Source organism: Peromyscus californicus, unplaced genomic scaffold (genome assembly GCF_007827085.1).
Source record: "Peromyscus californicus insignis strain IS unplaced genomic scaffold, ASM782708v3 Scaffold_16__1_contigs__length_79575227, whole genome shotgun sequence".
Taxonomy (NCBI): Eukaryota; Metazoa; Chordata; class Mammalia; order Rodentia; family Cricetidae; genus Peromyscus; species Peromyscus californicus.
Window position 1 is genome coordinate 56,040,858 of NW_026294458.1, and position 17,358 is coordinate 56,058,215.

A 17,358-nucleotide genomic window follows, 5' to 3' on the forward strand; every position below is an offset into this window, starting at 1 on the left:
TAAGAAGGGTCAGGGTCCAGTGGACAGTACAAAAGTTAAGTAAGGGAATACTGAGAAAACATGCATGATGTGATGGTAAATTGTTATTGTCCACTTAATAGATGGAGAAACAGACATAATATTTAGCAAAGTACACCTCTAATGTACCTTAAGCACTTAATTACACAGCCTGAAAGTATGGCTGAACGCAGTACAGGGTGGCTGGTTTAGTTTTAGTGAATCAGGATATGATGAAGTTGGTAATAAAATTATCACAATATTAACAAAGTACATTAATATACACTGGCCAGAGAAACAACCAACAATTTGTGCAATTTCAGTGTACCAACTCTCAGCCACTGTTAGAATGGTGTAATTAACATTTAACCCTCATTAACAGGCAAATAATATGACTAACATCTTAACATAACTAAACAAATTGACTGTTAATTGGATGAAAAGATTATTACTGTAATAAATGGGACAGTATACTGGAAAATAATCACCATCAATTATGCTGGACAGAGTCTTGATAATTTATTCTAGGAATATATTTTCACCTTTTGATATATGAATTTCTTTAACATCATTATTCCATTAAATATAGGTAATTTAAAAACAGATTGGAAGATATCATTATATAAATGTGTACTTTGAGAAACTAAATACAGATATTAATGTTCAAAAACAACCATGTCAACTGCTAATTGGAAGCATTAAATTAATACAGATTTTAAAACATTAACTTAGTGGGTAATATAATGTGACTATTGGTTTAATTACTAAATAAATTATTTTTTCTATAGTAGCTAGTCACCAAAGTGTCAATAAATTAGTTCGACTTCCTGGTATTCATGTGTGATACACTTTCCCATATTTGATAGGACTTAACTCTGAGACCAAAATATAGGACAGAGTGTATGACTGTCTTATTTACACTTTCCTTTCTTATTGAAGAACCCTGAGGCAAACTTTGAGGATGTACAAGCAGTTCCATGGATAGACCATGGACAGACAACTTCAACAGGGATGAACCAGCACCTGCAAGAAGCATCAACTTTCCATGTAAATCAACTATTTGGCTATTGATTTGCATGGCTTAGATATGATTTGAAAGTGTCAGTGAAAGGCCAAGTGCTGGGAACTCAGTGTGGTAACATAAAGGTCAAGCTTAAAAAGGTAGAGATTGCTAGTATGTTACTAGGATTTCTGCCCACAAAGGACAAAGGTATTCTCCATGGGAACTTGAGCTAGTTTTCATGGGAGTTTTATAAAGAGGTAAAACATGGTCCATCCACCCCCCTTTTATTCTAACTCTCCTGTGATAAAATTTCCCCTTCTTTCTACATATTCCTTCTATGGTTATTATGATGTCAACTGTTACGAGGCCCTCACAACCACCCCACAAAAACTAATAATATGCCCCAAAGTCTTCAAAACCATGAGTATGCTCAAAGTCTTTCTTTATAAAGTGATAGAGACTCAGGAATTCCATTATAGTAACAGAAAACAGAGTAATCATATGTGTTCCACCTAAACGAGCTAGTTCATAAGTTGACTAAAATCTCTAGAGTTCTTTTTTTATTCTTTCTTGTTTTGTTATATTTATTTATTTATTTTGATAAAACAGCCTTAACCTAGAACCCCAAATTCATAACCTACTTAAACTTTGGTAGATATGGAATGTTTTATGTTGTAGCTTCTAAGCTTTGGATACTGCAAAAGATACTGATTTTCTCCCCCATCAAATATAACACTTCATGTTAACCTAATAAGAAAGGAAAAAAAGCACCAAAAAAGATGTATAGTAAAAATAAGGAGGGAAAATAGTTTTATGCTAGTGAATATAGTATTGGAAAAATATTTAAATCTTTAAATATGTGCATTGTGATATGTTCATGAAATTAAAGAAGTCTTTATCAATTCCCAAGAACCTCTCACCCCTTTATAACAATTGTCCAATGCCTTAATGATATACCTCCATCTCCCATCTCATTTTATGAGGTCATTTCTTTCATTTGGATTTGAGACTCTCTCCTACTCCTTGGCTCTAGATCAGCATCTCTCAGCCTGTAGGGCGCAACCCCTTTGTGTGTGTGTGTGTGTGTGTGTGTGTGTGTGTGTGTGTGTGTGTGTGTGTGTGTGTGTGTAGGCGTGGGGGGGGGACACAAATGACCCTTTCACAGGGGTTGCCTAAGGCTGTTGGAAAACACAGATATCTACATCATGATTCCTAACAGTAGCAAAACTACAGCTATGAAGTAGCAATGAAATAATGTTATGGTTGCGGTCACCACCACAAGAGGAACGATATTAAAGGGTTGCAGCATTAGGAAGGTTGAGAACCACTGCTCTAGATGGTTTCAACTATCTAAAATCAAAGGATCCTCCCACCACAGTTACCTTTGTCAGGAATGCAGGAGTGAAGCAGCTGGAGATTTTGTTTGCCCATCTTACTCTGTCTGCACTACTATAACAACGGTATTCTAGGCTAGTAGGATTTCAGTTGCATCCATTTATTTCTAGCAGGTCGGGAGGCTGCAAAATTGAACATCAAAGCGATAGACAGTGTGGAATGTGATGAAGGCCTTTTACGGCATTCATAGACAACATATCCTCAACGTCTTCGCACAACAGAGGGGACTAGGGAACTTTTTTTGACCACTTGTATTAAGACATTAATCTCCTAGTCTAGTCAGCTTCCATTGGGCCCTCCTCCTACTGCTATCACTGGGAAGCAGTATTTCAGTGTACGGTTTTGGAGGGCATAAATATCCATCATAGTCTCTCAACTTTTAAATGCATGTTTTAAAACAAAGTCCATTTCTAATTTCATCACTTTAAAAAAAAAATCGCCGGGCGGTGGTGGCGCACGCCTTTAATCCCAGCACTCGGGAGGCAGAGCCAGGCGGATCTCTGTGAGTTCGAGGCCAGCCTGGGCTACCAAGTGAGTCCCAGGAAAGGCACAAAGCTACACAGAGAAACCCTGTCTCGAAAAACCAAAAAAAAAAAAAAAAAAAAAAAAAAATGATTTCTGATACACTAAGGAAAATGTGCCTCTCACTTGGAGCTTTTCCTAACTGGTTCCTGTAACACAATTTTAACTCACTATCACCTTCTAGTCACCTTCTTGGGTGACCTCTGTAGTCACTAAAGAATGGATACTATTTCTTACTCTGCCATCTCATGGCAGATATTATATTTATACATAATTAAATATTATATTTAATATACTTTTTTACATTCTAAGATTTAGGTAATATATTTACTTAACTGTTAATTAACTCTATTCTCAGCCTAAGAATGTCAGCTTAAAAACAGTGATTTTATTTCAGTTTACCTATCTATAAAACTTGGAACCTGACTCATTCCAGGAGCTCAACAAAAACAAGTAAAAATACAAAACTCAAATATATTCTGTTTTCCTCATTTTCCCCATCAGATATAATTTATAGACTTACTCACCCTAGTGTTTACTTTCTAATCTACCCCTTGCCTGGAATTGATTCTCTTTTATCCTGACAAACACCGTCTCACAACCACATGTTACCCACCATTGAAAATGCCATAATTTACAAACAGCTGTAATAATAAAACAAAATAATGAAAGTTCTTTATTTTTAATTCAATAGCAAACCTTGTTATGCACTGTGAACCCATCTTTTTCTCTTATTATGAACCCATACAGACTAGAATGTTTCCTGAGTGTGACTTAGGTCCAGTGTGTCTCAGGTTCTGTGTAAGGCTAGGTACTTTATTATTGTGAAGTATAGTTGAGCAAATTCATAAATGATTACTGTAATGAGTGTTGAAAAATATAGTGGGATTTTAAGATTATCTTTAAAAGAAGGGACGAGAACTAGAACACAGGCCACTTTCTGATATTTGAAGCACACTTCATAATTATCCAGATTTAGTACAAACATAAGACACACAAAGCTCTAATCCATGCAAAATGATACAGGTCTCCAAGCCTTCAGAGACTGTTTACAGCTCCATATGAGGATAACGTGCATCTGTTTTGCTCACCTATCATAATTCAATTGTTATGAAAAGGCACTAGGGACTCAACCTTGTTTTTTTGTTTTTGTTTCCAAATTCATATGTTAACACCTTAGCCTACAGTGTAACCATACCTAGAGATAGGACCTGTAGTTGGTAGTCAAGATTAAATAAAGTCATAAAGGTAGAGCCCATAGTCAATAATACAGGGGCCATAAGAGTAGACTCTCTTATTCTTTCTCTTTCATGCACACCTCTCTCAGTCTGTTTCTCTCTGTCATTGCAAGACACACACAGAGAAAAAAAGTCATGTGTCAGTCTAAATCTACTTCTTGCAGCAGTGGAAATTAACCCAGAGACCCACAACGGAAAAATGTGCAGAGAGTGAGAGACTTAGAAGCACGAAGTCCTAAATGGGATGTTTTCATCAACTCCCCCCCTCAGGGCTCAGGCATCTATGTGGAAGAGGAAGAGGGCAGACTCTAAGAGCCAGAGGTGGTAGATAACTTCTAGAAAACAACATCTTCCAGAAACAACAGGACTGGGGCACATATGAACTCACAGAAACAGACAGCACACATAAGAGCTGATAGGTTCAAGCATGTTGGGGTCCCAACAATGAGACAGAGAAGTGGAAGTTACAGTCCCACCCCTAACCAAGGAGCTATTTCCAATTCATGCCTGCTTACAAAGGGGAAGTCAGATTTTTCCAATACAGTATCCGTATATCAAGTACATGGGCCCCATGCCCAGGAGTAGTTGGCCAACACAAAATAAACTCCATGTTCATTTTGTTTTGTTTTGCATGTGTACCTTTTTTTTTTCATTGTTTGTCTTTTTTTGTTTTGTTGGTTTTTCGAGACAGTGTTTCTCTGTGTAGCTTTGCACCTTTCTTGGGACTCGCTTTGTAGACCAGGCTAGCCTCAAACTCACAGAGATCTGCCTGCCTCTGCCTCTAGAGTGCTGGGATTAAAGGCGTGCACCACCACCACCCAGGTCATTGTTTTTCTTACTGGTCATTTGTTTGCTTGTTTTAATTTTAATTTTGGTTTTGGTTTTAGTTTAGTTTTGAGAGATAGATAGATCAAGTTGGATGGAGAGGGACGTGAAGAGGTCCATTGAGGAGATGGAGAGGGGAAAACATGATCAAAATAGATTACATGAAAAATAATTAAATAATAACTTAAAAAAGAACCCGGAATAGAGGAATATGGTACACATCTACAATTCCAGAATTCTGGAGACAGACACAGTGGGTCTTGATTCTGAAGGATAGCCATCATTACACAGCAAATCATTTTCTCAACAACAGAAAAAAAAAAGAATCAAATTGTGAAGATATAATAATACTATATCTCAGACATCTGTCATTCAGAACAGTGAGAATATGAATTTCTATTGCTACACAATCTAGCCATTTTGTTAAGGTAGTCAGAGGATACTAACAAGGCATTTTAAGGCACTAACAATGGAGAGACAGCGATGGGATTTGGTGGAGTATAAGAAGATCTACACTAGAATGGACTACAAAGAGGAACAAAATGATTATACCAATTTGAAAATGTATGTGAGAAATGTTAAGTAAAAATGGTTCATCAAAGAGGGTAAACAGGTAGCCTTCGTGTGTGTTATGAATGGGACAACAGGTCCAGTGAAGGGTATCAAGGGTATCAAGCCTAATGACCAGCGTTCAACCCTGAGGATCCACCTGGTGGAAATAGAGAACCAACTCCAGCAAATTGTCCTCCGACTTCCATACCCGCATGTGTCGCTAATTCCCCCTGCCCTGCACACTCACCTATACACACAAAACAAATGCATAAATGCAATTCTTAAAGAAGTGTGACACCGTAAGAGCCAGGAAGTGGATAGCTTTCTTGGTCTTTGTCAAGCGGGCACCTCCTTAGTGCCACCTAAGGCACAGGAGAAAAGGTAGAGAGCTGCAATATTACAGAACACATATTCACATAGATATATATGTCCATGTCCACCCATGCAACTGTCTCATAACAAAGAATCACCAGCCCTACAACAATTATGGGCGATTTTATTTTGAAATTGAACTGCTATATTCCAAGCAGAGCAGGCATTCTGTTCTCAGTGACCTCTCAGTGAGCTATCCATCCAGGTGTTGAGAGAAAGGCACTGACACTTCCTAGGCATTCGAGACTTGAATGATGCTCAGAGCTTTCATATCCTTTTACACACTGACAATGGCAAACATGGGCTCCGTATGTACAACATAAAACCTAATAAAATATCCAGCTGTTCCTTCCCTGGTGACTGCTGCTGTTTCTGTCTGAGGTGCTGTAATGTCAAATTTTCATGAAAATGCTTAGAAAACATACAGTATAAATGTACGAGGCTAGAAGATCCATGGTATGTTTGCCTTTTTCTTTGTGCCTGTCATCATATATCAAGTGCAGGCGAGGAAGCTTTATTTCCCAGTGGTCTAAACCTAGAGGATAATGCATATTCTTAATAACCAGTCATTTCTACATTGCTGTCTCCTGCAATATTCCAAGAATACACTTTCTTTGTTCTCTCTCTTTCTCTTTCTAACCCCAATTGAGAATGTATCCATTTCTGGAAAATGTAGATGCAGAAAAAAAATAGAAATGCATCTGTAGTTAAGTTTGATTTTCTTAATTAAAGTGCATAGAATCACCCCAATTCCATGTTGGCTCCTGAAAATTCTGCAAAATCAATTTCATAAAGCACAACCTTGCTTACTTGGGGCATCAGAGGTACTAAACTAGGTAACAATATTCAGCATCGAACTTTTATGTGTAGATTTGTATGCAATTCAGAATAGCCACTGTCTACAGGATTTTCCTATTTTCTTATGTTATACAGAACCTCAAGAGTTTTATAAGAATGTTTAAGGAAATGCTTTTCATTACAGTTGCAATTCCACCAGCCACAAAATGCCACTTCCCTACTTGCCATAAACCACTTGATTTTGAATGTGCATAGACAAACTCAGAAACAGATCAGGATAAAATTAATTAGATTCAATGGGTTGAATACTAAGTGATAAAGTGATATGAGAAATACAGCTATGTAAAAGAATGTTCCAGGAACATTTAAATCTGATGTCAAGATTTGCTCTTCCATGTGACTTGATATGGTCATTTTTGATATGGTAGGGTCCCACATGACCTTGTGGAAGAGGCCAGGTGTATGATGATCTCACTGCTGTTCTTATCAGTAGATATAAAGTGAGTAGTTTTTAGCAATTAACCTCTTAAATCCTAGCACTCAAAGTAGTCCCAGAAGACTTACTCCCATATGGGTCAGAACACAGATACCAGAGGATTTGGGGGCCTAATGGTTACCACATGAAAGTACAAACAATGTAAGAGGACCAAACATGATGCTGTTACAACAAAATCTGTGTTCCAGACATTAACATTGAAAGTTTGCATATGATTCCATTGCAAAGCATAATTCCTTTTATATTTGTCAAGCACCAAGACATGTAAATTACATTCTGTAAATCATAGCGGGCCAGATTTGGCCTCCAAACTGTAGTTTTCTAATTTTACCTCTATAATGAACAACACCCTCAAATCTAAGGCTGGAATTCTGTTTTAACATATATACCATTGGGATTGCCAAAATTGTTAGCTATGGCCTGATGGCCATACTGTCACCATCTGCTGGAAAGTCTACATTTTTATATCTAAATAAGCAAGATTAGGATTAGGAATTTATTTCTGGAAGAGATCTAAGAGAGTATTTTCAAAAGACTAGGCAACAAAGCAGGTTTCATCTGAATTTCGAACATGTGGATCCTATAAACAGCAATACCACTGAATATTCATGTTAATCCATGCCCTATGCCCATTATTGTTAAAGCACCTCAGGCATGCATCTGTCTTCCTATACTTAATTTTTACCTCATTTTGCAAGAATACTCAAGAAGATAAATTAGCACCAAGAAATGATTGTAAACTACAACCATGGATGTTTAAGAATATGGAAGAATGAGAAACACTTACCTGAAGGAGAAACCAAGGGCCAAGTCATTAGGAATCAAGCAGCAATCATCATTTCCCAATTCATGTGAGGAGGCATGAAAAAGAGCAGAGAAGAAAAAGAAACAAAATGATTCACTTGTATATTCAGAGAGGTGAGTCTATATAATCATAAGGCTAATTCTATTGCTAAGAATCTGCAAAGGTTTGGAAATCCCACTGGAGGCATTTCTTTGTTATTCCCTTTACCACTCATTACAAAGAAATGCTGCTGGCAATATGAAAACCTGCGAGGCACGTGTGTGATAGCTAATACACAGTGAACAATCTGACCACTTAGGATAGTCGGCAACCCAGGACAGTTTTGAAAATGATTTGAATGAAGTCTTTATCTGAATATCAGCAGGCAAGGGGCCAGGGCGGAAATTATACAATGAGAACAGAATTGAACAATTCAGATATGTTTATAGAAAGCTTGCAACTTGGGGCATCTCATTTGCCATCAAATAAAGTTGTTATTCATGATGTGCACCAACAATAAAAACTAGCTGTCATGTATACAATTTTGCTGGCAGGGCACATTCAGGCAAATAAACATTTTCCAAATAAATGCATTGAAGTAGAAAGGGAAAAAAATCTCTATAAAATGTTTGCATGTCACTTTTCTGCCTCTTCAACGCCTCCTTTAGTATATATTATGATGCCTAGAGCCAGTAATTTATGAAAATATCATCATTTTCCATAAATATGTATTTTAGTTCTAAGAAAAAGCCATAGCAATAAAGGCATCCAAAACACAAAGCCATCCGAAGTTAAAAATGACATAGATTTCAAAAAGCTACTCAAAGATCCAGGGGAGACAAGCAAAGTTTTTGTTTGTTTGGTCTTGTTGTTGCTATTGGTTTGTTTTTCTTCATATGAGTTGGCTACTTTAATCATCTACTGGAGCAGATCTGTCCCAGGGCTGGAGGCCCATTAATGTGATTCACAGATTGAAGCTTTAGTTGACTTCTTTTTAGCACATCAATCCTCTTCCCAAGTGGTCTTTTTGAGCAGTGTGAGATTCAATTACTTAAAACATGTTTCCACATGACAATATGTTGAACCTTTCATTCACATAACCCTTCATTATCTCAGATTCTCAAAATCTTATTGGCACAGCCAAATAAAACAAAATGGGCTCATGCTCAGACTCCTTATATCACCTTCAACATTTCCCAGGCTGATAGCAGATAACACCTATTTCTAAGTTGATCTTGACTATGGCTGCATTAACAATAAAATCCCTCTCCATGTTTTAAAATCTGTTTATTTTTAAAGATATTGAATGTTTTTTATTTGTATTTTTATTATTTGCTAAAGAATAAAAAAAAAGAAAACTTGTTTTCATGTCCTCATTCTGTCCAGAAAATCAACAACAATGGAAAAGAGGAAATTAATTTGAAAGAGAGCAGGGAGAGGTATACGTAAAGGCTTGGCGACAGGGGTATGTATGATGTCATTTTAGTATAATCTCAAAAAATAAAAAGTAATAAACTATTACATCATAAGAAATGAAGTAACCACATCGAAAACAATTTGAATAAAGTACTTTTTATCTGAAGAAGTGATTTGTTAGTCATTCTTCCAGGACACTCTAACATAGAAAATTAACCAAGCATCTGTGGATGGTATCCGGAACTCACTTACAGAGCTGTTGGCATCATTAGGTACGCAATTCCAAAACCAACCAATTCTGCATACAAATTGGCACTTACTTTAGTCTCACACATCCAACATGGAATCAGCTAAGTATTTAAACAATTTACTCAAAACCAAGGTCAACAGCACACTATTATCTTCTTGTTCATCTGCCGTGCTCACATGGCTTGTTGTCTACATATTATTTTTTAGAGTAATTTGTCATAAAACCAGGGTTCCTAGTCTTTATGACCCTCATCTGCTCCTCAGTCAACTGCTCTCTGGTGAGATCATGGCTGACAAGTCTGAGATCACATGAACAATTCCAGAGCACCCAGATATGAATGTGTGATGAAGAAAACTAGGGTGGGGCAGATGTCATCATAAAAATTTACAAAGTACATGTTCCATAACAATATGTAAATTAGTAAGGGAAAAAAAAGCTCATTCCAGAGACTCTAAAATTTAAAAAAAATTCTCAAAAAATTATTTTAAGGTTTTCCAGTTCCTCTAACTACCACAAAAAAAAAAAAAAAATACAAGCTCCAACTTAAACTGGATGTCAAGGTCTGTGATGCCCTTCTCTGATACTCAATTTCTACACATCAGTTTTTGAAATAGTAAAGGGCCATGTATATCTCAGTAGTATATATGTCTATCATATCCAAGGCTCCTGATTCAACTCATAGTCTGTCAAATCCAAATAAAAATCAGAAAGAGTATGACTTGTCTCATTTGCTGGGAGCAAGCATAATATTACTAACCATAATTGTTTACCAGAAGTATTAAAGTTCAGTACAAAATTTTAGAGATAGTGGGGTTTAACTTCAATCATATTGACTAGTTCACTATGTGGTTTAAAGAAAATTGGATATGATTGTACCATGGAGCCAGGGTTGAATGATTTCTGCCAAAGGAACCAAAATTTTACTTATTATTTGTGATAAACCATTTTCACTGATTATGCATACATTAAAACACTACTAGACTTCATAGAATAAAGTAATAAAATACACCTGTTCCTTAACTTCTTATATTTTTGGTTGTGAGCCTAGCCTTTAACGGCTGAGCCATCTCTCCAGCCCTTCCTTAACTTCTTAAAGGTATTAATAAAAAAAATGCCAAGGTTAATGAATGCTTATAGGATAATAGAAGCTAATCTTATTAATGTTTTATGTGTGAGTAAAGAAAAAACTTATTAACTATCAAATCCAGATAAACCAGCAATATAGGAAATCTGTATAATTCCCCCTCAGATAAATATTTTGTTGTTGTACTACTGTTTTAGAAAATGTGAAACTCAAGTTCAGATAGCATATTCAATATAAAACTGAATATTTCAAGAAGAGATTTAAAGCATTTTGAACTTGAGTAGCCTTTAAAGAAAACAAATCCCTATTTTCCTTGTAGCTAACAACCATGAGCAGAATTAGCTGTCTCTTATTGGCTTAATATTTTGGAGTCTAGTCTTGGAAAGAGATATTATGCTTTTAGAGGAAATTTTACCTTCTAGTGAAGGAAGTCATAAGTCCATTGTCAACTGTCCTTGGCCAATGGATGGGAAAGCCAACAGCAGCAAACACAACAAAACATTTGAAACTTCCAAACTGATCTCCATGACAAGTATCACTTTAGATATACTAGATGACTTTGTAATAGTTGCAGATTGTTGGTATTTATTCAGAAAGGAAATCATTAATTCCTTACTGATATGCAACGTAAACATCTTTTGGAAACCTTCTCTCTTACCTAACTCTAGAAGAATATTTCTAAATATTTATTGAGTGCGGACATAACCTCATTTGGTGGCACATCAAATTAGCAGAAGGCAAAATGGAATTTGTTTATTGCAATGTTTTTCCTTTACAATCTTCCCACACACCCTTCCTTTTTGACCTTGTTAAAAGAGAAAACATCAGGAACTGATTCAAATTGAAAGAAGAAAGCATGCTTTCATTTACTGGTACTGTTTTTCAAACAGCATTTCACAGTTGGATTCCTTGGTCCTGGAATGAGTTTCATTCACTGGGTATGATGGGGGGAAAGGGCCCTCTTTGCTCTTTAAGGTGTGAGTGTGAAGAACACACACACACACACACACACACACACACACACGCACGCACACACCCCACACACACCTTTTGCAGATATCTTTAAATTGTCTCTGAAAGTTTGATCTCCTTTTTATCTGTGACTGGTCCCTTTGAAGTAGGTCCAGTTTCTCACCTTGTGCCATCAAGTTGACAGTGTCAAATGTCCTGAGGGAGACGACCTTAAAAAACAGTTATCTTCTTGCCTCTATGGTCTACAGGGAATTCCCTTATGGGCCGAATAGATTTCAGGACTGTGAGTTAAGCTGAGTTATAGGACCTAATAATTGCCATATTAGCTTCAGGTTTGTGTCTCACTAGAACACACACCATCAAAAACCAATTTCTGAAAAATAGCTTGTGCTTTTTTTTTTTTTTCCGTTCTTTCTTTCAGGCATAAAAGCATCTCTGTCTGCTCTGAGCACAAGATCTATTGCCATGTCCTCTGCTAGAGAAACTGTTGCAAAGTAAGCAGGACTCCAGAGCTGGGGATGTACCTTTACAAGCAGGGAAAGAGAAAGAGAGGTAAAACAGAAGTGTAAACCTAAAGGGTGGGTAAGAACAGCCAATGGTTCATCTTACCCTGGGTCTGAGAAAAAAAAAATTTTCCTTCAGGCCTAGAAAACTTAGGTAGACATTTAATGGATTGTATCAGACAAAGAAAAATATTATTTCCCAAGGCTAAGCACAATAAGTAAACAAAACAAAAACACCAAAACTGCCCCTGAAGACTATACTCAGTTTCACATATGAGATGGGGGGACACAGACAGAATGACACAGATGATGTGGTTTCCATCTTCTCTAACTTTCTGAGGGTCCTCTGTGTCCTCATGACTCCCACATACAGTCTTTCTCCTTTGCTACTCATAGACTCACAGTACACTTGGAGGTTCTGAAATCACCACTTGCTCTTATCTATCAAAACTTCCACTCCTCCAAGATGGCTGGAGTTCTTCTAGGCATTACAAAGAAAAGCCTTGTTGATTTGGATTAAAATAATTTATCCTAATGTGTTGGTGTGCACAGGGAAATGCACATTATGCTTTTGTCCTTATTCTTCAGGTGCTTACAAAATCCAGATGAATATAACAGTATAGCACTTGGGAACAATATTCTCATCAGAAAATCTTCTTGGCCCACTAGCCTGTGCAGACTTAATTCCCTTTCCATCAGCATTCCAGAAAGAAATCATGCCTACCCTGTCTCAGCCACAGGTAATTACTCTACAAAACACAACGTGATGCTTTTCATTAGGTAAGCAAGTAAATGACTACAGAAATTAGTCTTTGTTTTACATAGCATATTTGATTACAGATGGTTATAATAACACAGTGGACACATTTTTCTAAAAATCAAGGCATATATGTGATTGATTGAGATACAGCTCAGTTCCAGGTTTGTTCCTGAGTGGTGTGAGCAAAGGCTTCTTGCTGATTATCTTAACAAACTGCACTTCTCTTATAAACAAACGTGGCTCAAGTTCAATCACTTAAAACAAACATGGGGGGATGTTTTAATTCACACCTATCTTTCCTATAACAGCCTCGATACTTTCATTCTCTTCATGGTGATCATTCTAATAAACTAAAGCCTAGGGCTTTTACCGTTTCAATTACACTAGAGCAGAAAGTGATCCTTCTAAGGGTAAAATGATAAGAATGGGTTGGGGGAGGCCGCAGAAATTTAGGAAGAGCCAGGTTTAATTAAGGTCCCAGGGATACTGTCTTACTAATGTGTGATTGAATCAACACATCTAGAGCCACTCTTAATAAAATGGCTGAAGCTGGAATATAATCAAGCCTCAGTGGAATCCATGATAATAAACTGGCTTAAGCTAGCATAACAGAATCGCAGGCATTGTATCCTGTCCAATACCTTTTGTTCTTCCCTAGGAGAAGGAAGGTGTCTGAACAGACTGGGGAGAAGAAGAGCCAGAGAGCAAGGATTTAGGAGATTCCTATGACTGTCAAGTACAGCCAGGGAAGAGTCAATCATCAGAAACTCATTCCTTGTTAAAGTGGAGAAAGGTGCTCAAGTTACTCATTGTCTGTATGACTCTGTACTAAGATTCTCCATCAGGCATTTTCTGTTTTGAGATAGTTTCCAATAAGCATGTTCAGATGACAAAGCTCTATTAAGACTAACACTCATACAGTCATCTGGTAAGGGTCACTAGTCCTGTGTCTTCAATGGAAGCCAAGAGAATTACAAATATTGTATATTTTCATTATCATAAAATCTCAAGAAGTTGTATATGGAGAGAAATCTGGGGAGCTGACTCAGTAGGCAAAGGGCATGACATACAAGCCTGAGGGTCTGAGTTCAATCCCCAATGCCCAGATAAAAACCTGGTTAAGGCATATATGATTATAGTCCCCGAACTAAGGAAGCAGAGATGATATCCAGAGCTTGGTTGCCATTCAGTGTAGCCAAAGCTACAAATGAGCTCCAAGTTCTCTGAGAGGCCCAAGAGAGAGAGAGAGAGAGAGAGAAGAGAGAGAGAGAGAGAGAGAGAGAGAGAGAGAGAGAGAGAGAGAGAGAGAGAGAGAGAGAGAGAAATCCTAGGTGGAGAGCAATTAAGGAAGATACCTCTGGCCTCCACACATATATGCAGTTATTTGCATGCATGCTTACACACTGCATACATGCACACATACACACACACACACACACACACACACACACACACACACACACACACACACAGAGAGAGAGAGAGAGAGAGAGAGAGAGAGAGAGAGAGAGAATTCAATCGGATTTAATTTACAGCTAAGACCCAATGTATAAATATGTCTTGGACTACACTAAGAAACTCATAAGGATGCATTCAAGGCTAGTGCTACCAATGCTAGAACTAATAAGCACCCATTCTATTACAGAATATCATGAAGAGGTATTCCTATAGCTGAGTGTCAGTCCAGACCTGGAAGTTACAGTGACACTTGTTCACACAGACACACAAGGTTGCCTACTTCCTATCACATCTTTGGCCACTCTTTTTTTTAATCAATTCTATGACTACAAGGGGCTCACAAAAACTTCCAAGTGGAAATAGCAGCACAAGAAAATATATTATCTTTTCCTTTCCTTTTAAAAGTATGGGGTAAAATTCATAATGTCTGTGAATACAATATGCCACAAATAAATCTATATGAGAATAGCACTGCCAATTCGAAGCCTTTCTACAAGTTCTAAATACAGTCAACAAACAGTATGCAGTCACATCAATTTTATGTCTCCCCAGAAAAGTGAATGAGTGTTACTAACCTTCAGCTTAACTGAGTCAATGGTAAAATTAATAGTCCTTGATCCTAAGAAAGATTCCAATCTCAGACATGCAAATTATACTATCTTTCAAAGAGATAAATGAATCCATTTGTTAGATTTTGCTTATTGTATTTGAACATTTCCTTATTATAAGTAGAAATTGATAAGATAAAATTGGATATAACATATGGCCATGTATAAAGCACCTTCAAGGAAACACCCGGTGGTATTGTGTTTCAGTCTACCCAAGTGCAAGTGTCCTCAAAATGTCATCAACAATAAACTGTAAAAGGCTTCACATCTACTCATTAAACAGCCTCCCTAAGGCACTGGCATGCAAACAGAAATTGGCTTCTCTCTAAAACAACAACTCTTACGAATTCAGACATAGACAGCATTTTTACTAGACATGAAAGTTTATGCTTCGAGTCTTGTTTATGTTATAATCAGTACAGGGGGTGGAACCAAAGAAATCGCCTAGGTAATTTCCATATTAATAGATTTAATATTTTCCTGCCCTACCCCAAGTGTCTGGTGCACATTTTAGAATCTAGTTTAGAGAATGTGTATTTTGGATGCCCTGGAGCTCTTTCGTTAGATTCAAAAATGAACTATCAAATGATGAAACAAAAAGCAAACATCTTGACACTGAGAATGTCACAATCAACATGATACAAGTTACTCTGTGAATTAGCTTTACTCCCCCCAAATCATATACATACAAATAACACTGAGTGGACGGAGAAGGGGGTGTTCATATATGTATATGTGTGTGCACGTCTGTCTGTAAAAGACAATGAAAGAAAGAGAGACAATGAATTTGAGAGGGAGAAGAGGGGAGCATAGCAGGGGTTAGAGAGAGGAAAGAGAAAGAATAATTGATATGAGCATGTTTTAATTAAAAAAAAACTATTTTTTAAATGGGTGAATCACCTTAATCAAATATTGACAAACATAGTTACTGAGATGTTTACTTTTTATTGGCATTTAGATTTGTATGACAATTTGCCAAATAAAGAAAAGAGATAAAAAACATATTCTTTGAAAAATAAAATGTAAGATTTGTGCTTTTATGGACAACATTTCAACACCTTCTTTGATTTTCTTTTCTCTCCAGCCTGAGGGACTCTACTCTAGAACATTCTACGCTAACTGATCCTTGGAAAACCCCAAACAGGTCCCAGGAACACCCATGTTTGTTCACTATCTAGATAGGCTTTTCAACTACACATTTATAATGGCTATTCAAATATAAATATGATCCTAAATAGCATGCTGTGATTATAAGGTAAAGTACATACAGTGTTCTAACTCTTTCTCTAATGTATATTAGACCACAAATAATAATTAACAGTACTCAGTGCTATGCTTTACAATTGACCTTTGAATTAAAGAGGAAGAACCAATAGCTTAATTTGCATAGGGTGGTTTAAAAAGATTGCAAACATAGCCAAATTACTAAATTTGCATTTGTTTAATGCAAAGTTCATACATTTTGGCCTCCTGAATATCTATCACCTCTAGGAATTAGGATTAGGATTCTAAATTTAGAACTATGGATACTGAATAAGAAAATATTTTGTATAAAATGCAGTAAAGGCCCACATCATATACTAGCTGTTATCGCTTCTGTTATTGCAACTCCCCTCAAAAAAGACTGAATGTATGGACAGTTTCTAATCAGGTTGATATCATCACTGAACAGCACCAAACTCTGTGTTCTCTTGAGCACTCAGCTCGACCACACAATGTACATGAAAGTAGACCTCGAAGGCTTTCAGAAAGTGCACATGCTGTGCAAGGTGCAGAGCTGCAGAGCATCACAAAGCCAGGACCCTAGCAAAACTGGGTCAGAACATTGTGTCATCTCAACTACATTGAGCTTGCTTTTTCAATTGCTCTTCACTCTAATTGTTGGCAAAAGTAGCCAGGAAAATGCTAATGATTTGCACATGCCACAGAATCCCTTGTATAAAGGGATCCTGATCAATAAGCTTAACTGTTACTCCATTGGTATGATAATGAGAACAGGAGCATGTGTGTGGTCATTTGAAAAACAATGGCCCCCATAGACTTACTTATTTGAATGCTTAGTCATCAGTGAGTAGTGCTTTTTTTGAGAAGGATTAGGTGTGGCCATGTTGGAGGAGGTGTGGCCTTGGAGGATGTGTCACTGGCTTTGGGCTTTGAGGTTTCAAAAGCCCAGGCCAGACCCAGGGTCCTTTTCTCTTCCCACTGCCTGCAGACATGGATGTAGAATTGCCAGCTACTTCTCCAGCACCATGTCTTCCTGTGTACCACCATGCTCCCCATAAGGATGATTATGGATTAAACTTCTAAAACTGTAAGCAAGCCCCA

The 17,358-nt window shown here is 37.2% G+C and overlaps 1 protein-coding gene across 12 annotated transcripts in view; it reads right to left on the reverse strand.

Annotated features, from left to right (window-relative positions):
- Robo2 (roundabout guidance receptor 2) overlaps nucleotides 1–17,358 on the reverse strand; it is a 531,698-nt gene that overhangs the window by 268,607 nt on the left and 245,733 nt on the right. Inside the window, exon 1 of one of the 12 annotated variants that reach the window (XM_052741006.1) lies at nucleotides 7,986–8,146. The exons of the other annotated variants lie outside the window; for them this stretch is intronic. Coding sequence (XP_052596966.1) covers nucleotides 7,986–8,013 — 28 coding nt within the window. The 5' untranslated portion in view covers nucleotides 8,014–8,146. Of the gene's footprint in view, nucleotides 1–7,985; nucleotides 8,147–17,358 lie in introns of those variants that run through there. 12 annotated transcript variants of the gene reach the window in all.